Here is a 27,870-nt window from a genome sequence, read left to right as displayed (position 1 = left end):
TCAATTTATTGTTTTCATATCAATCACTTCACTGTCGCCCCAGACAATTTAAATATTTTCTTAGACTTCTCTTTCAGTTCTCTTTTCTTTCATCTTCTTTTCCTAAGCCACTAATCTCCTTTATTGCAATTCCTTCCCCATATTAGACCAAAGGCTGTCCTTACAGTAACTCGTTACCGACGCTGGCTACAGCCCACAGTTGCCCATCTAAGAGCAGGAAAGTTGCTCAATACTAAATGCCTCTTCTCTGTTTACAGACACACTTCAACAAACTCTGAGACTGTGCTACAGCTGTGGTAAAATCCACATTCTCATACTGGAGAAACAGAAGATAAAGACAGAATTAGCAAGGTGACTCGGTGAGAAGCTCTGACTGCCAACAAATCAGAAGAGACACGGGGAGATTAGCATTACAAAGCTCATTGTCTGCAGAAACCGGAGCTATGCCTTATTTGATGGTAAAATCCCGGTGACAATTCCTGGCACAAACACAGCTTGTTCATTTTTGCTGCCTGTTTCACTCAGCATTACACGAAGTGCCCTCCCTGCAGCCAGAGGGATCACAGCCCACTAACCTGTGTGCACCCTCCTGACACCACGTCATCCCCACAGGGAACCTCCTGCTTTTGAGCATCTTCCTCCTGAAACTTCTTACTGCTTATTTCTCTTCAACTCTTTGAAAGGGTTGATAACTGCAGGACAAGGGGAAATGGTTTTAAGTTGAGGGACGGAAGATTTAGGTTGGATGTCAGCAGGAAATTCTTTACAGAGAGAGTGGTGAGGTGCTGGCACAGGCTGCACAGAGAGGTTGTGGATGCCCCATCCCTGGAGGTGTTCAAGGCCAGATTGGATGGGGCCCTGGGCAGCCTGGTCTGTTATTAAATGGGGAGGCTGGCGACCCTGCATGTGACAGGGGGGTTGGAGATTCATGATCCCTGAGGTCTCTTCCAACCCTGGCCATTCTGTGATTCTGTGAGTCTCCATCAAAATAGTTTTTTTTACCTCTCTCAAGAAGGGATATAGTTTATAGCATCTTACCAAGTACAGCTTTCAAAGTAGAGAATTGACACTTAACTACTTTAAGGTAATGGAAAAGCACCGGTCACGGTTCTTCAGAGTGACAAAACAAGCAGATGAAGCACAGCAAGAGAGGAAAGTTGCATTACGAAGTTACTTCCTCGGAACAGATCTATCAAAGCTACACAGGGAAGAGGTAGATAAGAGAGAACAAAGTCTGAAATGTTAGAGTAAGGTAGGAGATAGCAGAAGTGAAGTGAGTTTGGATTTTCATGTAACATTAAAAAAGAACTGAGAAAGTGAGGCACAGTACTGAATAACTTCAGTGGAACACGTTGTACTGCTATTTACATCCACAAAAATTATTTGACTTGCTTTTCAGTGTGGAAACAGGTATGTCTTATGTCAGCAAAAAAATCAACTTCTAAAATTCTGAAGCTCTCATTGCCTACTACAACACTTCTAGCAAGGAAATAGGCCAGGAACTGTGTGCAGTTTACACTGGGGTGAGACATATTTTTTTCCCAAAATAATGGCATCCAGCACTCCATAAAAAATACTATTTTAACCAACTACGACACATACCCAGTTTCTCAATCTTTCTTTCCCTCAATGGACATGGCAGCATTCCAAACAAAATCAATAGCTTTAATATACCTCAGTTTAATTCCAACAGTCAGTTAAGCTGAGCCTTGCAGCAACATCTGCTTTAGTTTCACTTGTAGGAACAGCAGCATTTTCCTAAAGCTTTGGCACCTTTAATCATTGCATGGTGCCTTCCCTCGAAGGCTTCCTTCCCCTCATTCTGTTCCTAGCATTGCACATCAGTATTCCAGTGAGCAACAAGAATGGCTATTAATGCTAATGAGTCCAGACAGGAATACACATTTGTCCTTAAGAGACAGTAAGGGCATGACAAGCAATAGGATGAGATGTGCAGCATTACTGCCTCCTGACTTTGAAATGCCAACTACAGACACATCTACACTACAGTCACCTGCCTTCAGTTCATTCAATCCATAATAATTTGTATAAACCTAAAGCTTGTTCTGAAGTTTGTCAACTATAGGAAGATAAAGATGAGGACAGGCACATTGTTCACATGATTTTCCACTCCCTCCTTCCACTCAGCATTCCCAAAGAAGTAAAAAACTGATGGTTTAAAAATCAAGAAGCCATTCCAGAAATACAGTGCTAAGGATAATAGTAGTAAAGGGGAAGGGAAAAAAGAAGCATTCAGAAGCAGACTGGAAATAAAATATCCAAGATGGATCGCTGTTGATATGTGCTCAATCAAATACACATGTTGCAATTTGCATAAGATCTGAAACAAGTACTAAGCCCAGTGGAAAACTACACACTTGAGGGGGATAATTCAACTACTAGCTGACAATTGAAGAATTCCTAAAGGGTACTGTGTTTATGCAGTGCTCAGAAGAGATCCAACAAGCTCAAGACAAATCAAGAGACAGCAGCAGACGAATGCAGAAGGAAGCCCACAAGTGCACGCATTTCTTCTAGCTTGCAAATGCCTGCGGAGGTTTTTGAAGGACACGTACTGTAAACATACACACCTTGCACCAGTGAAGTTCCCCAACACAGTTGTTTCTTCTCAAGCCCAGTTCACAAGCTTAAAGGTTTGATGTACTTTCCACTCAGTATGACACTTGTATACACATTAAGCTGGCCTAACACAGGAAGTGAAGAGTTGTGATCTCTCCAAACAAATCTTCAGTACCAGCATATAAAAGCAGTGAGATGAATTCCTACGAAGAGAGCATTTTATGTTCTCAGTTGCTGCCTGTTGACATTAAATTCCAGAACCACACTAGCAGGAATCTGTTATGTTAACAGGGAAAAAAAAAAAAAAAAAAAAAATCAGATCTTTAAAGTAAATATTGTCTTATTGTCTATTCTGTGACTGTCACTCCTCTTGGAATAGGCCACAAGGAACAACAGCTGGAAAATGCACACAATCAGCAAGATCCAGTGAGTTCACCACTTCAGGACTCAGTTCTGGAGATTTAAAAGCAGGAGTACTTCAGTGACCCCACAACATCTAAAGGACTCAGCCATGAAATGCGAGAATAGGATTCTCTTCTGCATCTGCTTTCTCAAACTAGCTCCAGTGATTCCCTGACGTGCCCTACAAGATCCTCCCATCAAACTCAATACGCTCCTATTTACCTCCGCAGTACCGTCAGTATCTCTGAAATACGTCAGTTCATCACTTCGTTATATCCTTGACTGAATTCTCTTTTTACTTGCCTACTGTTTTCCCTCAATTCCAAGCATGTCCTGGCCTGATGCACATTTAACGTCTGCAAGTTATCTTCACCACTAAAGAGCAAAAAATACAATTACCAAGGTTGTTGTTATTTTTTTTTTTTTTTTTTTTTTTTTTTTTTTTTTTAATATGCACACATTTTTCACTGGATGGTCACACTGCCTTACCTTACCAGACACGGAACATTTTTTTTCTATGAATACAGGAAGGGAAGCTTATTATGTATGCTATAAGACTGTACAAACAGGATGCTGGCTTCATTTTCACACAATCACCCATTTACACAGTGCAATGCTTTTTTAAGTGCTGCACAAGGAGGATGTGTTGCTATAGCTTTGCACCAAAAGTACCATCGTGTTCAATAACCTGTACGTGGCCGGACCCATGCTCTCATGCAGGGCAGTCTGTGGTGGTGAGTTTCACTACTGGTACTAGCAAGCAATTTTAGCATTAAATATTTCCCATTAGGAAATGGCAGCCTATAAACGACACTGTTAATGGTCTCCCGATTCAAATCATTTATTTACAGGCTACAGATTCATGGAATTAGTGAAAAAAAAATACAGGTAGGCTTCCCTCAGCCACAGTTTGATGTATTCAGGTTTCTACCTGTTCTCTTCAGATAGAAAAAACAGTAAGTTGAAGTTCTAAGCAACTTGCAGTCTGCATTTTCGCTGTAACTAAATTTTAAAAGATCGTTTAAAGGCTAAATTTCATCATTTGATGAAAATGCTTAAGAAGTGTCTGGCACCAGTTTAGGAAACAACTGGTGCAACATTTCTACAGAACAGTAGAGCAATTTTATGATAATTCCCACAGCAGTTCTGTGGAACAGCCTTTGAAAAACTTCCATTTGTAAAGAAAAATATAAAAACATTGAGAATGCAGATTTGTGAGCAACTTTTGTAAAGCCTGATGTCCAGCTTAAGGACAACTTAGCCTGAGCACCGAGTTTAGAAAACACACTTGTGTCCAAAGGTTTAAGTGCAAAGCTCTGATGTTAAGAATTTCATTGCAAAAATCAGTTAAAGAAAGCAAAGTAAGTAATATTTCCCCTTCTAGGCCTACACTTCACCAACTGGAAGGAACAGAAAAGTACAGTGTCCATAAAAAACAGAACATTTCTTCGTGAACAATCAACTCCAGTGAGTGCTTGAAGTACAAGATCCTTCCACGTGCCTACAAACAGTCATTTTTCTCCATTACCATTTACACTCAGTTACGTTGATGCCATCTCACAGGAAACAAATTAAAATTAGTTTTACACCTTAGTTTGGTCATTAAGAAAACCAACAAGGTACCTTTGTGTGTTACACTGCTAAAAATGGAAGTCTCAGACAAAAAGTGAACGACAAAACAGTGATCTGGGGAGGCTCACCATATCTGAAAGATTATTTCCTTCCTTTCACAGTTTGGGCAATAGGGGTGCTGCCCTGGAGGCAATTTATAGTGAATTCATTTCTGTAGGAATTCCCAGGTTCTTGAAGCAGATAAGCTAACCTACATATTTCCTTCCCTCCAGAATAGGTTTTCATTTTCCAGCTTTATTTTGAGTTAAATGATCCCACTGAGTACTCCTTCTGGACAGCTGTATTCATTTCAATTAACAGTTACCTACTTGCTAAAATGATCAGAATATATGAGAGCAGCAACTAATAAAGAAAGCGCAGCTACAACTCACAATTTTGTTTTCTACACAGGCAGGCAAAGACTGACGTAGAAAATAAAAAAAAGATTTAAAATTGATTTCTACACACAGAAAGGCAGTAAAAACAAGCTGATTCACTGCAGAAATGCAAACCCTAATATATTTCCCACCACAGAAGCCCATCAACACCTTACAAACCCCAGACATCCCCCATCAAAGTGCAGCACCCTGTGCCCATCACTTGGGTTTGTTTGTTGAGTTTGTTCTTTTAATTATTCAGTTCTGTTCAGTAAGGCTGTGCAAATAGTGGGCAACAACCTAAGAACATCTGTACCAGCAGGATGCTACATGCAAGTGCCATACATGCTACCACAAGACTGGGTGCATTGGGAAAAGACACTATTCCATCACAGGGTTATGCATTGGGAAGTCAAATACAGTCCAACAAGAAGTAAAACATTTAGGACAGAATGGAAGACCACTCATGCTTCTCAGGAGCTGCGCAGCTCCCACAGCAATCAGTCACTTCACCATGATGTGTAATGCACACCGGCAAGTCCCTCGAGCACTTATGGACAGGAAAGCCATATAACATCCTTCGAAATGGGGACTCAGCCATCTTTATCATGTACCATCATGGCATAATAACATAAATGATAGACATATAGACTATTAAAAAAAAGCAACCAAACAATGGAAGAAGTTCACTATTCCAAACCAGCAAGCCCCCCCAAAGCTCTCAGAGATGGTCAGCAGCTTGGAACCATGTCTACTGGGCTCTGAAGTGCAGCCAGACCTGCATGGACCAGAACCTACAGCTGCAGCTCTCTGGCTCAGCAGAAGAAACCGGCTTCTCATCCACACTATCCACCCAGCAGCAGATAAGATACAGAGCACATCTCTATCGTTGCTTACGGCCCATCCTCAACAAAAGCACAAAGCAGAGGCCATGTCAATTGTATGCCACACTTCATTTTCAGCCTCCCATTGACTCTCCCTGCTTAGTTTAGTCTAAAATAAGAAGTTTCAGCCCCTCGTTCCTGTTGCAGTCCTGCTGCACAACAGAGAGACAGTCAGTACCTCTCCAGAACCAAAACAAGCACTGCTCTTAATCTCACTGATCCATGCAGAAGCCGCTCTTCCTGCGATCACAAAGGGTACAAAACATCTGTGTGTTCTTAGATAAAAACAAAAAGCAGATGTCATCCACACGAGCCAGTAGGAATGACAAGGCAATAAGACAGACTCACTACACAAATGCAGCAAGATGCAAAACCATTTGAGAGAACACCACTGAACACCGACCTTAGAGAAATAAACAAAACCGGCTGGGACTGACACGACTACATAAGAAGGGAGTTAATGAAAGACAAGTTTGTTTAAAATTTACAAGTTCAAAATTGTAACTAAATAAGAGATGAAAGTAGTGCATATGTTCTTTAAAGCAGTATGGCTTTAACTAAACTAATTACCCCTCGGGAGCTTTCCAGTCCATCACTTTAGACAACGAAACTGATAACTGAGACTTCTTGCTCAAAACTAATACATTTCAATCATGTTTAACAATCAAGGCCTGCCCTCCAACATACACAGGAGTAAGGGAATAGCCCTTCCCCTAAAAGAGGAAGAAATCTAAGTTACATGGATAAGCTTATGATCACTTAGCAACTGTTAGAAAGTCTATGATAGCAACCTAAACATTGAACAAGGCAACTAATCCATAGAGCACTTACTACTTTCACTCTCCTGATTTAGTTGCCCATGGCACATTAATAACGCTCACTGATTTGATTGTTTTTATTAGATTAAGGGAGTTCAGAAGTAAAATAAATAAAACAAGTAACTGTCAGGAGCATAATGGCAGAACTTCCTTCAGAACTGCTGATGCTTCCTTCTAGAAATCCTAATGAATGAAACTTATCTTTATTTGCTTTTGCACTTTTGATCTCACGGAACTCTCAGTCCACCAGAAAACATCATTCATAGCTTCAATCCTCTTACAGTAGCTGTTTCTTCTCACTGGGGTCAGTAGCTACATCAGCTAGCTACTTTTTACTTGTTTTTTTAAGCTGCTAAGTCAGTTCTTCCAAACTTTCCTTTCAAAATGCAATTCTGTTACAGCAACATTACCTATAAGCATTCCCACAAATTGATGATCAGCTTCTTAAGAAATGAAAATATCCATTTGTAGCAAGACAAAATTTGGGTCACCCAAACTAGGTCATCCATTTATACCTCCTATTTAGTATCTTCAGGGATATTTTCTATATCATCTTTTTTAGAACGTAACTCCTAAGACAGCTAAAGCTGATGGCAGAAGGGAAGACAGAAGAGGCCCTCCAAGATACAAGCTGTAACTTTCCTCTGCAAGTCTCACGTGATTTAATCATTCTGATATCATTACTCAAAGACACTTCAAAACCACGGCTCCCAACTCAGAACAATGGTCCTTCACTGCCCTCTCTCCCTCCTCATCTTTTGAGGAACTTGTTTTCCTAGCAGAGCTCCTCATTAACTCTTGTACTGCCTCAGTGGCACCGGGCCAGAGCAGTGCAGCCACAGCCCACAGCTCCAGTTCTGGATCCAAACCCCCGCAGCTGGATCAGCATGCTCTCCTTCCAGGAACATATTCCGACCAAATTTCATGTTTGCTCATGAGATGACCTTACACTGTCAAGTTCTTAATCAGACGAAGCAGGGAAACCAGGAGCTTAGCCTCTTTGCGACATCCCCATGCTAGTTAGCAGAAATAGAACTGAATATCCATGCTTCACTTAAAGAAAACCCTGCACTTCGCAAAAGCACCAAGAGCTTTTGCACTACTCAATTCATTTATGCTCCACTCAGTTTCACAAATGACCTTCAATGCCTCGCCCTAAAGAAAGTGTTTCAGAAAATCAAGAAGAAAATTGTCATCTATCCTCTGCTTTCAGTTCTACCACACGTACTCGTGTTGCTGCTCCCAGCACTAAAAATGCATTGCTATTTTCTCTAGGCCAAAGCTTCCTACTTACTAAACATATCCTCAGCACACAACCCACGAATTTTAAATAGTAACAGTGAAGAAAATCAAACAATTCCTATTTACTACAGATTAATGGCTTTCAGATTAATTCTAAAAGTTTTGGATTTTCGTTGCACTTCTATTAACAAATATGCATTAAATAAGCAGATATTCAGATTAACCTTTCCTTGCCTGCAGAGCTGCTAACTTCTATTTAACAACAATTCCACACAGGAAAAATAGCCTGAACACATCACAGTTTTAAGGTAAATTGTGCATACCTCAAAACAAGAAACTGTTTCTACAGCAATCACACATATGCAGAAATATACAGACATGTGTACCAATATGTACAGACGTGTACATATGGGGCTGTGCAGAGCTGCAGAGAATGCAGTGCAGATGAACTATGGTGCTCTCAGACCTCCATCTCTCTCAACATCTGCCTATATAGGAAGTATGTATCTGTGCATACCTGCTTACACCAAAAGGCACTGTAGGATTGAGATCCGAATAAAAGCTAAGTACCTGACATGCCATTTACATTACTTGGGGTGCATGCCAGGAAGTGCAACGATGAGACTATCATATGTTCCTCCTGGGCATTTTTACAGTATCCAAAGGCCATACACAAACCTTCAGTACATAAAGCAGGAGAGAAAATAAGTTCTCTGACAAAACCCAGAGTATTGCCCAATCAAGTTGTTTAAGTTTCATTTGCTTGAAAGAACTACTGCAATTTTAGTTTGCAAGATCTTATATCCCAGAGTCTCTATAGGAGCTTTGTGGTTGTATTCAGCCACCCCTAGAAGAGCTCAGAATGGCATCTTTGAAACAACAGGAGAAGCACTCAGAACAGGACAAAGCTGTCAGTTTCATGGCATTCACAAAACATTGTATTTCATATAACATCTCCAGAAGAGCAGTTCCCAAAATTCCAGAAGCCTCTGAAGCTGAGGGTGACTGCAATGACCATGCAGTCATACTGCTCCAAGCAGAAGTATTGCACAGCAAGGAAGCTCTGGGAATGGCGTGCATGACTTACCACTGCTCACAAGGAAGCAATCTGCTCCCCCCACGCCCCAGATCGAATTAACAGCATTAACTGAAACACGGATAGCAGGAATAAAGCTTCAAGAATATGTTAACACTCCGTGCAAAGCCTCACGTGGGAGACAAAACAGAACAGCCACTTTCATCATGAGCCAGTGGTCTGCAACCTACTGACATCTGTAAGAGCAGAGCTGCTTCTGACACATCTGTGTACTTATGGGCACGTTCTCCAAGGCCAACATCTGTCTATCACAATTACAGGAAGACAAACGCTCAGAATTGTTGATGTTTCCCCAAAAGCCCCCAGTTTACATGAATTTCCTACCAACCTGTACTTATACGAAGTAAAATTTGCCTCAGTCTTCTTTAAAAAACAAGCAAGCACTTTATAAATTAAAACTTCAGAGGCCAGTGGGCTCAGTGGACTCCAACCAAGTGTTTCCCTGGTTTAACCAGAGCAGATACAAACTGCTCCTCTTAAAAAGCCACTGTGCTTTCTGTAATGTATGTGACGAAGTGGAGAGCTCATGCTTCAAACCGTGTTTTAAGCATGAAACTCATCCAGTAAGTAAACACTACAAAACATCACATCCAGAAGTATCTGTACACTTCATTTTTTAAGAGCACATAAAAGTAATTGATAATGTGTTCTGGAGACACATGACTCTTAGCCCTTTCTGCTAATTTTCCTTATTACACATCTTCTAAAACAATTATATTCACAGGTACTCCAGAGGTACATTAGTGGTATTTCAAATAGGGAAGTTCACACAAATGCACATCAGTGTACAAACACGCTTTTAAGAAGGGTTTTCCCTAAGTGCTATGGTTGAATGTATTGTCCTCTCTTTGATGGTATATGAGATTGCACAAGAATTAGGGAAAAAAAAAAAAAAAATCAATGGCACTCTTATCATCAGTTTGTGGACTATTACTGTGTAACTGAGTCGTCCTGATCAGTAACTTAGAACAGCCAGGATTGTCATTCCACTGTTGGTAGTCTCAGCTATTTCTGAGGTGATGCAATTTCCTCAGAAGTAAATAACATCCCACCTCCTCTTTTTTTCCATGAAGTAATGAGAGAGCAGGATCTAAAATTGAACTACATCAAAAAAAAAAGAGACAGGAGATTAGGAGGGACACCTACACTATAAAAAAAAAAACACCTCTTTATCTAATTCAAATGAATAAGTTGTTCAAGATCCCTCTTGTACTTTAGAAAACAGCACATCAAGTTCTACAATATCTCCAAACCCAGAAGTCTGAGCTCTGATGGACTGAACAGAAGACAGGAGGCAATGCTCACCTGTATGAATTAATTACCAGCATTCTCTTGAACAAAAGGTGTAAAGACAACCTGAGACCCAGTAACTCTCTGCAAAATCATTAAGCAATATCATTAGCAGTATTTAGACTGATGATCCAAGGGAGGATGGTCTTGATAGCACTGTCTCCAAAAAGCTGAGAGTCTCCTACATGGTACCCAGTGCAAAAAGCAGAAAGATTCAGCCGCTCTCTGTGTTCCGTGAGAACAGGTTAATCAGGGATATAACCCAAATATTGTCAAATAGATACATACTGCAAAGCATTTGTAAAGCATTATCTCAAAAAATCAAATGCTGCTTCATCACTCATTTCTCCCACATTACAATGGCGACCTACATCAGAGAAATGACAGCATGACAGCAGCAGAACACTCCTGCTTAAAATTTTACATAAGAAAAATAAATGTAATACCTGTGGACTTACTAAATGAACATCAGCAAAACTGTATTTATTGAAGTTTTCCCAAGAACTAGAAGCTAGGAAAACTATTTTCATTGAGAAAATGTTTGACTTCCAATCCTTGTTTGAGATGAGACATATTCATTGCAGAAAATGAGAATCCAGGCCAGGTGGGTTGTACTCATACAACACAAAGCACCACGAGGAAGCAATCTCCTCTTCTTACCCAGGTATCAGTGTCAGCTTGCACGTACTGCAAGCACACGAGTGAAAACCTAACCTTGATTACCTGAGGCCTACCTGTCCCTAGAGCCACAGACATCTGCCCATGGCAAAATGCACTGGCAAGCTTCCACTGCTGTCAGACTCACGCTTCACTTAAACCCAACCGTACACAGCCGTAACACTCAAGAGATCTCCTAATAAAGTCCTGCTTACTTATGAATGCAAAGCAATTAAGATTAAATCCATCTGATCACCAGTAAAAGACAATATCATTTACCTTGTAAGCAGAAATATAAATAAATATGCCAGCCCTCCCCCTTCCAAGCAGAGCACGCTCTCAGGGATACCCAGAGCATCACTAAATAGCAGCTATATTGATCGGCACTTTGGACTTTGAGCCAGACCCAGCAGGTGACTCCAGCCAAACCCAGCCTACCTGATCACAGCTCCAGCATTTTCAGCACCTCCTCCAGAACTCGCTGACACCCGTCAGATACATTTAGTTCATTCACTGTGCCCTAACCATAATTCTGTAAGCCAATTAGTCAACACTCAAAGGCAATAAAGATGCTACACAAAGAACCACCTTCAGTTGTATTCACCACTATTCCATTCCTATTTTTAGACCCCATTTTGACTTAGAAATGAAAGGATGAGTAACTGCAATTCCTTTTCTACAAACATGCCATTGCATTGCAGCAACAATACATCCTGCACTTACATGAGAAAATAACGCTTTCCTCTTCCTCCCCACAGCATCATTGCTAAATCTTAAAGGAAACAGTACAGAAGCCTTTTGCACCCTTCAACTCTCTTCTTTTTCCTCCTCAATCATCTCAGTGAGCACCTAAGCATTGTGCTGCAAAAATAATGACTACATATATAAATAAAAATCCCAACAGCACAACAACAACCACAAGCTGAGGATGATCTGAGTGAAAATAATCAGTAACTGTGATTCTCATCACCACAGTAACCTTTATCTTCTCTGATACATGCAGGTGAATGCTGAGACTAACATGAGTATTCACACTAAGGAACAGCATCTTGGTTCCCTGGTTTTCCTTGTTTTCCTATAATTTATTATGCAGAAATAAAACAAGAAAGTTTGAAATAGAAGAAAAAACATTTTAGATGTAACCCATCTTAGGGACGTTGCTTGGGCATTTAATGCTATTTCAGGTAATACACCTTTATCTTGAAACGCCTTAAAGCTGGTTTCTGAGCTTCTTTTTCCTCATGTTTCTTTTCTAGCAGTACTTGGTGCTCCGTGTGAGCAATAGGAAAGCTCAGGGCCGGGCTATTCAAGTGAAAGCAAAATAAACACGGCATTGGAAACAAAATCGACTTTTCCACAGAGGTGTCACTACGTAGAAGAAAGGATGGCACAACTGTTTGTGCAGTAAGGAAGCTCAGGCATTAGGCTGCGGATCAGCTTTGAGACGGCAGAAGCCGATTACAGATGTAACGCAGACAGCGCCTAGCAGAAAGGCCGCCAGAGCCCCGGCATCCTGCACCGCCCTTCCCATAACGCGCATCCAGCCCATGCGAACGAGGCAGAGCGAAAAGCACGGCGCGAGGAGTCGGGCCGCGTCCGACGGTAACGACACTGAAACCATCACTTAAACGACGGGGTTCTGCCAAAGCATTTAGCCCTCACATCGCGCCGCGGCGACGCTGTGCCAAGCTGAGCCCAGCGGCACGGCCCCAGCCCTAGTGCCGCTCCCCCCATTCCCGTCCCCCCCCCCCCACCCCCCCGTTTCCCACAGCCGCGCACTTCCCGACGCGGCCCCGCCAGCCGCTTCCCACGGGCCCCCGCCCGGCGCTGCCCTCCGCCCCGCGCTCCCACCGCCCGCTCTTGCGCAACATCCGCGGCCCCTCCCGCCGCCGCGGCGCGATGCGGGGCTGACGGCTGCGGATGGCCGGCGACTCGGGGTCAGCCCAAACGCGGGCGGATAAAGACGGAGCGAGAGGCGGAGAAGCGCGCACGCGGCGCTCGCCTTCACCTCCGCGACGGGTCACGGCGCGTTTTGGCATTGTTTGAACAATGCTGAGAGGTGTCAGCGCCGCGGCCGGCAGCCCGAGCTGATCGCCTCCAGCCCTTTAACAGAACGGGAGGGAAGAGACGGGAAAGGGGCGACTCCCGACGGCTCCCCCCGGCAGACACCGAGCTCGGCCGGGAAGAAAGGAACGGAGCCAGTGGGGGATGGGAGGGAAGGAGGATGGATATCCCAGGGGGAACACCCGGCACGGCTCTGCGGGCGGCACTGCGGCCAGTAGAGACTGGGAGGGCGATCCCCCCGTGACACGGAGCGCGGCGGCCCCGCGCGCAGCGGCCGAGCACTCCCTTCCCCCCCCCCCAACACACAGACACACAGCTCGCTGTCCCTTTATCTGCTGAAGGAAGGAGGGCTGTGTGTGTTAGGGGGGGCGGTCGGACGCTCCCGGTGCCTTTTCCCACAGCCCCGGGGTGGAGAAGCGGGGCAGATCCTGCCGCGGAGCGAACCGAGGCCCCTCCCTGCGCATCGCGGTGCACGCCGCAGCCGCACGACGCCCGGCAGCCCCGCTCCGGCCGAGGGAGACGGCACGGCCACGGCCCCGACCCCCCCGACCCCCGGCCCGCTCCCCCCGCGCCGCCGCCCCTCACCATGAAGTCGCTGGCGAAGTTGTCCTCCCCGTTGTGGTCCGTGTCCTTCATGGCCTGCACCCGCTTAATGAATTTCCTCAGGATCTCCTCCTGGCTCATCCTGCCCTGCGGCCGCCCCGCCGTGCGGAGCCCCAGCCCCGGCCGCCCGCTCTCCGCCTCGAGCCCCTCCGGCCGCCGCGGCCTGCCCGGCCCCGCCTCGTCCCGCGGCCCGCTCGCACGGCTCCCTCCGCTCACGGCCGCCCGGCCGCCTCCCGCATCCTGCCTGCCTCCGCCCGACCCTCCCCAGGCGCCGCCGCCGCCGCAGGGACACGACGAAGTCCCCACCTCCTCCCCCCGCGCAGGCGCGGCGGCCCCCAGCCCGGCCTTCTCCGCCCCCGCCCCTCTCGGAGAAAGTCCCGCCCCCTCCACTCCCATTGGCTCTCTCTGACGATCTCCTCGTCCTATTGGCTGCCCGGCACGCTCATCAGCGGCCGGCTCGGCCCCCGGAGAGAACCTCGTTCCGCTCTTCGCCTCGCCCCGCGGTGTCGGCCCCTCCCGTTTCCCACGGATGGGCTCTTCCGAAGGGCGCTGCACTGGCGCTGGAAGGGACCACTCGGAAGGCGGGGGAGGGGGGCTGGAAGTCCGGGCGGAGCGGAGCGGCGTATTCTCTGGCCGGAGTACAATGGGGCGGCGGCGGGCGCCCGCCGTTCCGTGCCGGGCGGTGCTTCGCGGCGTGCCGGGACCCGTAGTCGCGTCGGCGCCGCGGGGAAAGGCTCCAGCACCCGTCCTCATCCCTTCCAACGCTACGGAGGAGAAAGGCCCCGCGGGTGGCAAACCCGAAGCCATGGAAAGGGGCCTCGGGGCCGTGACCGAGGCAGGGCCGGGCGGGCGGCGCCACTGTGGTAAAGGCGGAGCGGCGGGAAGATGGCGGGCGGCGGCAACGGGCCGCACCGGGCGCCGCGTCCCGCTGCCGCCTATGCGCTCTTCTAACAAAAGTGGCCCCACGTGGGGACGGAGCGCTGCCGGAGCTCCCGGGGCGGCGGGAGGGGTCAGCGAGGGGCGGAGCTGAGGCTTTGGGGAGCGGGGAGCGCCCGCTGCGCGTCCTGGGGATGCGTCTTCCTGAGGGAGCAGCCCGCGTTCCGGCAGCGTCCGAGAGCCGGCGGGAGGGAAGAGCGTTGCTGCCGCCGGGCTTTTACGTGGGGAAGATTATTTACGGTGACGTGTTACTAACCTGAGTTATATCGCGTTTAAAACGCTGCTTCTGCTTTGTGGTGGGCTTCAATAAAAGCAAAAAGGAAGAGTTAACATTCTGAGTCTCAGTTTTAAAAAGACAACAAACGCTCTCCAGCAGAGAGATTTTGAAGTTAATTCTTTGGGAAGTGTGACTTACTGTGTTTTGAGAATAAAGCTGCTTGGTATTTTCCACTGTATGTACAAATGTATGTCAGTTCTTCATAGGAAAAATTAGTCAGCCTCTTTAAAACGTTGTATTTGTGCCCTGATCACGTGTGTAACTTCTGCTGAACCTCACGTTAGCATAGCAAAATAATTTGAAGCATGTGTACAAAGCCTTATAAAATAATAAATATACAACATTGAGTCTCTTAAAGTACAGTTGTAACAGTGGACAGGTGCAGGGCATGCACTGACATGGTTGATTCTATCCTTTCTAGTAGTGTAATGCCGAAGCTCAGTGTTGAGGAGCATTGCCTGCTGAAGGCGCTCTGCCCCGTTGCCCCTTTCCTCGCGTGTACCCTGTGGGGCTGTGCCATGAAACCGGCCAGGGAGCTGAGCTGTGATATAATTCCACTGAAAGCTTTTTTTTTCTTAGGTGATTCAGTTAGCTGTAGCACAGAAACAAGCCTTCATGTTAGCTTGTTTTTCCTGTAGCTATCTAGGGTATTACGGGTTTAGATGACCACTTACTTTCCTAACAATTAGCTAAATGGAGTGTTACCGCCCTCAGCCCATTTCGGTGCCCATTAACTTAACACCAGCTTCCCAGTGAAAGAAAATGTTGAGCTGTGTAGCACTGAACTGTGGCTGCTGTACTTGGACATGTTTCCTTCTGCTGCAGTAGCAGTCATCTCCGGCAGAGGTTGGGAAATGCAGAGGGTTAGTGTTCTTGCACGATTTGCCAGAGGCTGCAACCTCCTGTAAAAGGGTTACTTTAAGCAGTTGATGTTCATGGGAACTAACGTATGGCAGATACAAAGATGCATCAAGGAACTGAGGAAGGGAGGCTTGAAGCTCGCCCCGCTGCACTGCAACCTCTGTTCCACTGCATGTGAGCACTGGCTGAGCACTGCACAAGCACATCGGCTGTCAGATGTGCTCCTCTTCACATCCCTGGCACCTCTCTCTGTAAGTAAGCTAATCAGTCCTGAAGAGCCACCCAGACATCTGCTGTTCTTGCTTTAAACCCTCTTTTCCTTCTCCTACTCTGGGCCTTGTTATTCCCCTTCATTGATAAGGAGTGTTACAGGAAAATAAGTAAATAAATAAATAAAGGCATAGCCACAGATAAAAAGAGCACAGAGATCACAGAGGTCACGCTGGTGAGCTGTGACTGGTGCCATCTGACAACCTTTTCATGGCACCTTGCTTGATTTCCTTCTGCCTCGGGGAAGGTTGCTGTGTTTGCTCGGCAGTTATCCTGGCAAACCTGATAGCACTGCCAGATGGCATGTAAATTTAGAAAAGTGGTATCTGGGACAAAGCAACCAATTGATGAAAAGTCTTGAGCATGAGTCTTCACTCATTTATTTACGCAACAGCATTGCAGAAGACTTGATTAGGAGAGAGGGAAAAGTCGTGATTTCTCACGTCATTTTTGCCGCCCATTAATAGGATCCAAATTACCCATCTGGCCTAGTTCATAATTGATATCACAGTGTAATAAACTTGTAAGTTATCAAGTGCAACAGTGACCTTTCCTCTGAATTAAGTGATAAGAACATACAGTGTCTCAGGTGTTGTTTAAGTGTGTCACTACCCAAAACAGACTTCTACAAAACAAAGCCATTAGAAATACCTGGGTGGAGACCTCTGCTTTGCACTGTTTGCATATGCATGTCTAAGTGTTTCAACTCAACGGCACCAGTTCTACCTAGCTCAGCCCTGCAAATGTTGCACTCATCTATCTCATCTCTTTGCTGTGAGCACAGAAACCTAAACTTTCAGCAGCAGAAGCAATGCTTTAGCAGAGACTTTTGGTCTGAAACTCAAACCGTCTGGGTTAAACCCAGACATCTGACCAATGTAGCATATGTGCATGAGTGTGTATTTGCGTAACTGTAGGAGAGAGGTGGAAAAAGAGAGCACGACACAAGCTGCATTACTCACACTATAAACAGAACAGGAAGCTGCAAATAAAATCTGTACAAGTAAATCGGGTTGTCTTAACAACTGTCCTAACAATCCATACAGGTATGTTCTTGGAGGAAGTCAAATGGATCATGCGCAGCCTATCTGCTGTAAATCGCGTTCTGCCTTGCCATGCACTGCTTTGGCTGCCACGAGGAAGATGTGCATCCAGGTTTGCTGTTCACAGGCAGCTTCCCAGGTTCCCACAAGGTATCTGTGTTGATGAGTGAATGCCTTGTGTCCAGGCTGTGCCTGTACTCAGGTGATGGATGCGAGTTGCAAATCTCCCAGTTCATCAACCCTTGGTTTTCCCAAAGGCTGTGATGCAAAATGGGCTCTTTGAAGCTATTTGGCTGCAATGCCAATTTGAGCTCTGGTGTAAACGTGGAGCTATGTTCAGAAAACACTACACTTCTGCACAAATCTGCTTCAGGAAGACATCAAAGAACTGCTTGGAAGGGAGACTGGAAGACCCCTATATGCCAAGTAAGGACATCATCTCCTTTGTCCAGCAAAACAAGATGTTGTCCATGCCCTGCGGTTCAGCATGACTACATTGCAATGATCACTTCATCACCAATCTCTCCTCCTCCTTTCAAGAATATTCAGTTTCTCCAATTTCAGCTACCAGTATGAAGTAGCCTATTAGTAATGCTGATGTATTTCTGTAATTATAGCTACATTCTGATTGACATATCTTGTACATGGAATCTCAATTAATTTTATCTGTACTGAGAATCTGAAAAGTTTTTTTTATAGTTGAGGTCATTTGGAGCTATACACTGGAGCTGACACTCATAGGTTGTAAATAACACTCCTGGAATATGCTTTAAGTACAGTTGGCTGAAAGTTTTCTAACACTGTGGTATTTCAGTGGAAAATGTTGTTCTGGAAAAGTTAAATTTCCCACAGGAAACAATTTTTCCCCAGTTTTTTTTTTTTCTGCTTTCTGACAAAAACAATGCACTGTAATATTTACAGATGCAGAAATGCCTTTACCATTGAAGACAGCACCATTTGGGATGGGGAACCAACACATGAAAGAAAGAACTGGAACATAGAATATGAATGCCAGGAAGCTGTTCAACAGCTCAAGGGTACACATAAAATGTTAAAGTCCAAATGAAACATTTGTCTTTGATCTGACAAACTAAAAAGCACTGTGTCTCTCCACAAATGTCAAAATGTTTCATGCTGGTTGAAAATAGTTAAGTGAAACATTGAAGAATATCAGCATGAAATACTTATTGTATACTCCGACCCTCAGAACATTTTTGCATTTAGTCACTTGTTTCTGACGAGGATAAAAAAAATCATATCAGGTTTTCTGTCTGAGGCCAATTTACCTTTTAACCACTTAGCCTGTAAGCAAAGAACCAAGCAATGGGAATCCCCGTGGATTCTTAAAGTACTTTGAACACGAAGAAAACCAAGAACATTAAACCTGAGGGAAATGCATTGTAACTTTTGTATACAACAAGTAAACTGTTTCAGATTCAAACCTGAAGCTAATCGCTTTTTAAATGAGTCATAAAGTCCTGATCTCTTTATAATATGTTCCATCCAAACCAATTAAGTGCCATGTGACCCTTGAATTTCTTGACATTTGCCTCTGTAACCTTTAGTCAGGTAATGACAGACTCCTATGATTACCTCTGGAAATACTGCTGCTACAATTGGATTTTACTTGGCTTGCTCAGTTTTTAATTATTTGCTTGCAGTCTTTACTACAGCTCTTCTGGGATTCATTGCTCAATACTACTAAAACACGTTAAATACAATATTTCTTATACATGTAATAAATATTTTAGATCATAATTACTGACATTCATAACCTGTGCATAATTTGGGTTCCCCTGTAAGTATAACATCCCCCTCCCTCATATGCATGCAGCTTCCACACACAGAACAAACCTTGCTCTTGCTACAGTCCTTATTGTACCAGCATTCGAGTCTAACGTGGTTTTTGACATGCAACTGAAACTAACTACACTAAAATAAGCACATGCATCATGATCATCAGCCTCAGCCTCCACCAGGACCTGTTACAAAAGGAAAGCAGCTGTGCAGTACTGTCCAGACACAGAACTTTTCTGTTTAGCATTTTCAGGTTTTCATATGATTAAAGATGCAACTCTGTTGGCTGAGGTATTTTGATCCTTGCAAATGTAAAATAAAATAATAATAATAAAAAAAAACAACAAACAAAAACCAGGAAAAAAAAGGAAAATAAAAAAGTTTATTTCAGAATGCACTTAATATTTTCTGCAAGATTTTAACCATGTGGGAATAAAGAGCACATGGGACACAAATAAATTGCTGTGTGCCTTTTTGATGACTATTTTTTCAATGGTTTTGTTGTATTTCAGATAGGTGTGACTGTTATTTACATTTCACCCTCACGTAGGAACACTGAAATCAGCGGCAGACCTGATCGGCAGTATTGAACATGAGAGGAAAAATGAGCAGCTATTTTCCATCTGTACCTTTTGACCGTATTCAAATTGGGCAAAACATGTCTAAAAGAGGAACAGTGCTGTCCTTGGATGACGCTGCCCGCCTGACACAGGTCCGTTCTGCTCCAGCAGCTGTACGCTGTTGTAGGCTGCTCTGGGGCTGCTCCAGGGGAACCTCATTTGCCTGCTTCTGACAAAGCCTTTGTAAAGGGTATTCCCCAGGTGCAGCAGCAAATCTGAAATGGAAATACCGGCAGCAGAAGGAAAGCCTGCGCACAGGGCATGGTAGATGTTAGTGCTCCCAAAGCTTCACCTACAGGAATCAGAAATAAGCATTAACAGAATCAGCATGTTTAGGAAGATAAAGGGAAAGGCTCTGGGTGTTCTAATTAGAGGCACTCACTCAGAAATTGGTTTTGGAAAGGGTTATTTAAACAAAAAACAGCTTTTAAGCGCCTCTTTAAAAACAATCCAAAAATCTCGCTTCAGTGAATCTGAAAGATGTGTAAAAGCTAATATGCTTTACATCATTTGTTGCTTAGTTTGCTTTTTGTCAACTTCAGCAACAACAGAATTAATGTGTTTTTTTTTTATCAGTTCTCTTTCAAGGTTCTTGTCCATTGGTGTAACAAGATTTGTATTGTCCTTAAATACAGTTCAGGCTAATGACTGTCTCTATCCTTTCAGATTAAATGATAGAAATTAAAATATTTTCACTTCTTTAAAACTTGTCTTTACTAAAACAAAAGTAGAAGTGATTAGACAGTACCTGAGCCATAATGACAAGACTCTGCTCTTTTACCTGGCATTGGCATTCCCTGGACAGAGAATTTTAAAGCCGATTCTCTCTGTGAACTCATTTTTGAAATTACAGTTTTCAAGATCTGATAAAACATTTCAGATTATATTTTTAATGCCATTTCATTCTGACAATCCTAATAAAACAATAGCAAGGTCTGAGGCTGCTGCTACCAATGCATCAGAATCGCTGAGGAGATTGAGCTCCCCAAGAGTTCCTTTGCATGAGCTGCCTGTTGTTGTGACCATTAGTGGTTATATTGGCCAGCTCAGATTCTCATCTAGTCTGGAGATTTAAAAATATATATTTTTTTAATACTCTCTTAAGGGAAGCAGTGAGCTCTACAATTCAAGAAACAATAGCAGACTAAAGTAAAAAAAAAAAAAAAAAAAAAAAAAAGGAAAAGAAGGCTAAAGACACACCTCCTCTGTCAGCCCATTAAAACTGTGCTATAGGGAGCCACCCGATGTGCAATCAGATCTATTTTTATTTTTATGATAACTTCAGACAAATACAGGTATGGTTCTGATTTTATTTTCCCACACATTTCAAGAAGAGGTTTACAGTTATATATATATATATATACACGTATATATATTTAACCAAATGACATAAACCTAACATATTCCACATTCATTTACATTCATATTTCTTTATCTGAGAGCACAACAATAGCTCCATTGTGCAGCACAGCACTGCTCAGATGGAGAAAGAAGGCTGCACACAGGCTTCCAGAGTGGTCCAGAAATACAGTGGTGACACCATGCTGGCTCCAGTAAACAGGAAATCAAACCAGGATGTAAACTGGACTGCTTCCATATTCAGTAATGCTCAGCTAAAAATAAACAGCTTGAATAGAGGTAAGAAAGCCAATTCTCTCTGAACTCATTTTTGAAATGACAGTTTTCAAGATCTGACAGAACATTTCAGATTATATTTTTAAAAAGTCTTAGTGTTGACTTACGAATATTTCTGTGACGAGATTGCACTTACATCCAGAGGGGCTTGCATGAAATGGAGAAGAGAAAGCCTTTTCTTTCAGAGAAAAACAAGGCCCTGGAGACAGAAGTTAAAGATGGGCATGACTGCCCTATACACACATCAAGGTATTTTTAAAAAGAAAAAAAAAAAAAAGAGAGAGAAGATTCTACTTCAGCTATTAGACAACATTGTCACGAGAATAAATAAAGTCATTGAGAATGAAATCTAGAAATGATTAGGTATCTTATTCCAAGAAGAATGAGGAGTTCTAAAGCAGCCCATGCAGAACAGCATCACACATTTCTCATGGCACATCCCACACTCTTTATTTCCTTATGAGTTTTCTGATTTCTGACTATGTCTCTCTCAGAAAACAAGTCTTTCAGAAAAGGAGTGACTCTGCAGCATGTATTTAAGCAGCTGTATGGGAACTGCTGAATCACGGCCTGAACCTCTGATGGACCACCTGAGGTGAGCAATGAGTCAGCCCTGGGAGCACAGGTGAAGGCAATTCACCTGCCCTACCGGAAGGGGTGGAGCCCGACTGCACCTCTCCTGACCCCATTTAAGAGCTGACTACCAGTAGGGAAGGATCTCTTTTGGAGATGGCTTCTCTTGGAGTTTTCTTAGAGAACCCAGGATGATGGTAAGCTTTCCACCTGTTCTTCTTTGGTTTGGTAACTAGTTTAGCCTAACTACCTCGTTATTTGGAGAATTGAATTAAATTGTTAAGCTGAATCAATCTTTCTTGAATAAGGGTGATTAGATATGTGCCAAGTTTCAGATTATGTTTTATTGAAATATTTTCCTACTATCTGTGTCTGTTTGCCAGAGATGAAAGTTAAAAGATAATGAATAGCTGCAATGTTGATGGAAAAGAAGAGAACGCAGGAGGAAGGTTAGAGTCTGTCTGCTTAATAGTAAGTAAGAGTAGACTGGCATGGCCCTGAAGGACAATTGTTGATGCCTGAGAACAGCAGCAAGGAATGGTCACAGAATTACCCTGATAGCCACCGGTATCCCCACCATAAAACCTGTATTGCAACAGCAATATGGAGCAGCCGTCAGTTAGCCACAGACATTCCTGGCACATTCCAATAACAGCTAATCATTGATGTGAGTTTTGTGACACTGATGTAGGACATGCAGCCAAGGAAGCCAACTGACCCAGCATTCGAGGAGGTGTCTTTCTTCAGAAAGTCTGATTCAATCCTGGCTCCTCAGGCCCAGTGGGAGTGCTGGATAAGTACATAAGTCACCCTGTGTTTTCTCCCCCTGAAATCCAGGAGTGCTTTTTTAGGAAGACAGAGGCTGTGGGATGAGGAACACAGACACGGTCTTGGCTGTGAGCTGAAGATCTTGGTTCTGGAACCATTGTTCTGAAGCTGCTTTGAGGAGACAGGTGGGGCCTGGCTCATTTGAGGCTCCAACATGGGCATCTTCAGTGGCATGGGCAGAATGTAAGCAGAAGCCATGAGAAAGAGCAATCACAACATAACAGGATATGCAAGCGCAGAGGGTAAGGGTTTTTACACAGCCTAGATGATGGTAAGATGCAGGCTCCGTGACAATGCAGTTCAATTGAAATTCCAGCCTGTTTGTATTCTCAGTGTCAAGGACTTCCTTTCTTCATTCTTGCTCTACTACTGATTTAAATATGTCTTTCATGTTCTACCATAAAAAAATGTCATTAGTGCATTATTACCTTTGTTTGTTAGTGAACAGAACTATTGAATGGTGCTGTGCCCAAGACTGCATTTTGAGAGATTCCTCTTGTAAGCAGCATCCCAGGAGATCACCTCCTAAGGACAGCCCACTGCTTTCTTTGTTTTAGAGATTTTCATATTTACCTTACACTCCTTGTACTAATCACCCTTGACTGAGGCTGCATAATAAAATACATGACCATTAAAAAAGTCATGAAATTTCAGCTTCTGCAAGCAGGCAATGATGATGGAACATCCTTTCAAAAAAGCAGATCTGCTGGCAATTCTATTGATGCTTGCACTAAATGTGATGGAATTAAATAATTAGTAGAATCAAAAATATTAGCATGATCTATATAACACCCAGTAGATAACGTAATTTCATTTTCTGAGTATAGAGACTTTGGGCTTCTTTGTTTTACAGTAACTAAAATAGATACTAAAATCCATAAATTTATGAACTAAAATAGAAAGAGGAAGAAAACAATGATTCGGCTGTGATAAAAGAATATTTGCACAAAGGATGAGGGTAGAATTCAGTGCAGCTGCTACATTTCAGCATTAGCAGGGGGGCAGAGCAGCGAACAAAGTTATGCTTTGGTACAGTCAGCATCTTGTCACACGTTAAAGAAACAACAAACCAAATTTGAAGGTGTGCATGATAGAGAACACACCTGAGTACTTCTTAATGCTGGCAATATTTGCAAGCAATACACAATATATGAAGCAGATCTTTTCCATCAATATTTTTCTGAAGTTTCAGCACATGCCCTGTGATAGATGCACTGCCTGAAATTTGCTATTTTTTTTGCAAATGGCCATGGGTTTTGTGTTTTGGAGGGATGTATGTACAGAAGAAGTGGCAAGGAAATCTCCTGCAATAAGCCACTTAATTGACAAACATTTCACAGATCAAATCTGTTATAAATGTGTACAGACTGTCCTATTGGAGATACCTGCAGAATCCATTAAAATCTTTTTGGAGTACATTCTTTTGCTCCCAAATAAGTAAGAACCTGAGAGCCTGTAACATAATAATCAAACTTTTTTTTTTTACTCTGTCTGGCAGAGGCAATGAATAGGTAGTACAGTGCCTGAATGCTTTGAATGCTAAATATCAAGCTACAGAGAACCGAAGTACTCTCAGATCCACAAGGAACTCCTAAAACAGAATGTTAAAGAGGATGGTTGTACTGCTTAATGGCTTTAACATGCTTTTAATTTTATCCTTTATTTCCATCATAGAAAGACAGGGAAGTCAACGGACTCGTGGTATTGTAAAACTAGTAGAACAAAATAAACTGCCTTTTAATAAGCTCTGTAGAATTGCAGATCCTGAAAAGCCTGATCTATGGCTAAGTTCATATTCTCATATCTGCATGCTGCCTGATCTTTTGTTCTCCTTTGTTTCGTTCTAAATGAAATTTGAATGGTCTCTTAGATTCTCACAGAAATGGACATCCAAAAAAACAGCATTAGCAGACACCAGGATAAGCATGTTACAGTGAAGAAAAGGTACCGTGGTGTTTGTAAAGAGTGGTCATGTGTCACAAATCTACCCAAGTCTTCAGATAGTTAATAAGCCATGCTGGCAACATAGATCTGTCTGCTTGATACCATCTGCCTGGATTTTCAGAAGGCACTGGAACAGTTGCCTCCCTAGAGGCTACAGAAGAAGATAATCAGACATGAAGAAATGTCCAGAGGATGGGAATGAGGGAGAAGAACAAACAATTGCCTTTCACAGTAGAAAGAATCACATGTTGTGTTCCACATGGCTCTATGCTGAAGTCTGCATTGCTCAACACAGGTCACAATGATCAGAAAACTGTAGAAAAGGAATGAAAATGTTTGCTGATAACAGTGAATTAGTCAGTGATACAGACTATAGATGATTGCAGACTCAGAACTTCTGACCCAGTCACTTAATGACTAGGCAACAAAAGTTCCCTGTCAGGAGATGCAAAGGGAATGCAGACAGGATGCCAGCAATCACTAGAAAAGGAATCAAGAATATGTGAGAAAAATATCCCTTTGCTGTTGTATAAACACATGACATGCCTGCAACTTCCAGAGCGTTTGTAGTTATGCATTCATCTGAAGAAAGATAGAGAAGTATGGTAAAATACACACAAATTAGTGCAAGCATGTGCATTAGCAAGTGTGGTTACTGATACGAAACAGTTGCAGTAAACAGAACAATTGAATAGATGAAGGCTTTTGTCAGTAGAAGCACTAAAAAAAAAGCATGAGAAAATAAGAATTGTTCTGGAAAGGTGAGAAGGAAATAATTTTTCAGTATAACATATGAAAAATCAAATAAAAGAGATGCTAGCTTCTGAGAAATAATAATAAAGAGCAAAGTCTTCATTCATGTAATTGACCAGTTAACTGGTAGAATTGGAGTCATTGTGGATGCTGAAAATGTACCTCAATTAAAACAAAAAGTTTGAAAGAAAGGACACCAAGGTCTATTCAATACAAAACCACAGCATTTGGTTTAGGAAACCCTAGAATGACTGATCACTAGAAGCTCAGAAAATATTTTGGAAAGGCTCTGTGCAGGATTCTTATAACCTTTTTGGGACACTCGGTGCTCGCTCTTGGAAACAAAGCGCAGGGCCAGGTAAATATCTGATCTATTTATATTATCTATATATATAGATAATATATGATCAATATATATTGCTATAGTTTGAATTAGGATTATAAACTAAGAGCTTCCTGCGGAATGCTCCTGGAATTTCTGGGTTGTGCCATCCCTTCCGTGCATGTGTAACCAAGCTGCTGGCATGGCTGCTGTTTTCAGAGAAACATCAAACCTGCTGTGCGCCTGGACCCAATATCTCCAATATTTTGTGAATGTCCATGTCAACCCTCCATGCTCAACTGCATGCTTGTCATCAGATATACAGGGAAATGAGCTGCTGCACACCTAAAAATCCGAGATGAGTATATCTCTGCATCTGACCAGACGAGATTTCCAAGTGAGAAAGATGATATATTCATGAGAAAACAGAAGGATGGTAGTTCTACTCGGAATATCACTTTAATCTGGAGTGAATGAGGCTTCTCTGACTTGAAAGACAGGTTTTATATCATTTAGTGGTTGTTTTCATTGTCTGCAAATGAGCTGTCTTTTCTCTGCTTGGTGGTAGGTTCCTAGGGTTTAGTTTGGTTTCTTTTCTTTACCTTGCCAATTTTAGGTGGTTCAGGTCATGAGAACAGGCTTATACATCTGCATTTTTTGCCAAACTCATCTTTCTGGTCTGTGTTATACATGTGAACAAGGCTCACGAAGGGTAGAGGTGTGGCTTGGTAGTGAAGTAAACCAAGATACATAGGGTCTTAATCATCTTCATTTGGCTTAGTTAGTGTTTGCTTTTTATTTCGACACAGTTTTCAAAGTCCGCTGACCTCTGAATAATACAGGCTTGCAAGTGTGTCTATGAAATCTCCGTACCTTTCAAATATTTGCAATTCCTGAGGTATTTAATGTGTCCTGTTATCTGAAATACATTTATCATGGATGTCATTTGCTAACGCTGTCCTGTTGTGATTCATTTCCTCGCTGACTAACAAGTTACTTAGCTGAATTTCTTCAATAAGAGCAGTGCAGTACTTCACTCTGAGCAGTTCCTGGTCACAAGTGTGCTCAATTTCATTACCAAACACTTCCAGGCTCTACTAGCCTCGCACATCAGCATAAACTTACTGGGACTTTATCCTTAGCATTCTCTGTAGAGTGAAGGAATCTTTTTCTTTCTGCCTCACGTATTTTCTCTTAATTATTCTTGTACGTTCTTTCATCAACGCAATACCAACACGAGTTCTGTGGGATTTTCTCCAGATATGTGCATTTTCCTCAGGAAAAAGTATTTTTTTTCTCTTATGCCTGGTCCACTTCCTGCAGCTCATTCTTTCTTCTCTCAAATGTCTGTAAGAACTGATGAGTTTTCTACCAGCCATCCAGAAACTTGGGCCTTTTTCTTCATTTAAATCCTAGCAATATTTGTGTCTATTTCTTAGAGGTCATTTGTAGATCAAGGTAACTGCGTTGTCTCTTGTCTGTATACCTTCTACATCTGCAGTTGAGTAAGGGAGGCCTGTTTCTCAAAGTTCTTTTCTAGGCCTCCATAAAGTTACATGCTGTACTTTCTCATCTTTTAAGCTTTCTCCCTGAAAACTTGGCAGCAGAGAAACCAAACCTTTCTCCAGAATATTTTTGAGGTGTTTGTTTCACAATTCACCTATCCAGGGCTGGCCTAGACTGTTGCCTTTGCTGTCACTCTCATTCTGCCTGACTTCAAGCTTTTTGCAGATGCACTGTGATTTTCATGCATCTCACAACCAAACATGGAAAGTTTCCTTACTGTTCCTAAAATGACTTCCTACTTTTGTGAGGAGGTTGATGCTTTTGCCAGCTGCTGCATGACAACAGATAAGCCTTCTGGGGACAAGGTGAACCAAATCTTTCTCTGCTCAAGCACAGTTCTGCTTCCTCAGCACTGGTGTCCTCCATTTGCTCCATTCCTGCCACAAGGCTGCTCCAAGGGCTGCTTATGAGGCAGCCCAGATGCCTGCAGCATTTCTCCTGGTTCCACATGCTCAGGAGCGAGCGAGCTTTCCTGCATGCCCTCTGCTTTCAGCAGTCAGCCCTGTGTAAGAATTCCAACACTAAAAAGCTGGGCCTGCATTGGTTTCAAATGCTTGACTTCTCTGAAAGGAAGCATTATACTTGTGAATACACTTTCATTGCAGATTCATTTCATCGCTGACAGCCTAACAAATATAGTTCATCAATACTGAACAGACTAATTCATAGTTTACAAAGAATCATGTTTTAGACAAATGCCCCAAATGACAAACATGCTGCTAACAGCCCCTGCTATTTGTGCCAGGTCTTTTGCACAGCCGAGGCCCCACCAGGGCAGTGTGGGGATAGTGTTTATGGTCTTTTCTGAAGGTAATTATTTT

At 43.1% G+C, this 27,870-nt stretch overlaps 1 protein-coding gene across 1 annotated transcript in view; it reads right to left on the bottom strand.

The window, feature by feature from the left end:
* PTPN12 (protein tyrosine phosphatase non-receptor type 12) overlaps nucleotides 1-13,767 on the bottom strand; it is a 69,701-nt gene extending 55,934 nt beyond the window's left edge. The window contains exon 1 of the mRNA XM_052680889.1: nucleotides 13,607-13,767. Within this exon, the coding sequence (XP_052536849.1) occupies nucleotides 13,607-13,705 (99 nt within the window). The 5' untranslated portion in view covers nucleotides 13,706-13,767. The remainder of the gene's footprint in view (nucleotides 1-13,606) is intronic.
* Nucleotides 13,768-27,870: the final 14,103 nt, after the last annotated feature.

The sequence above is a fragment of the Tympanuchus pallidicinctus genome, unplaced genomic scaffold, assembly GCF_026119805.1.
Source record: "Tympanuchus pallidicinctus isolate F22 unplaced genomic scaffold, pur_lepc_1.0 scaffold19, whole genome shotgun sequence".
NCBI lineage: Eukaryota > Metazoa > Chordata > Aves > Galliformes > Phasianidae > Tympanuchus > Tympanuchus pallidicinctus.
The sequence above is the reverse complement of the archived record's forward strand: the minus strand, read 5'-3'. Positions and strand labels throughout refer to the sequence as shown.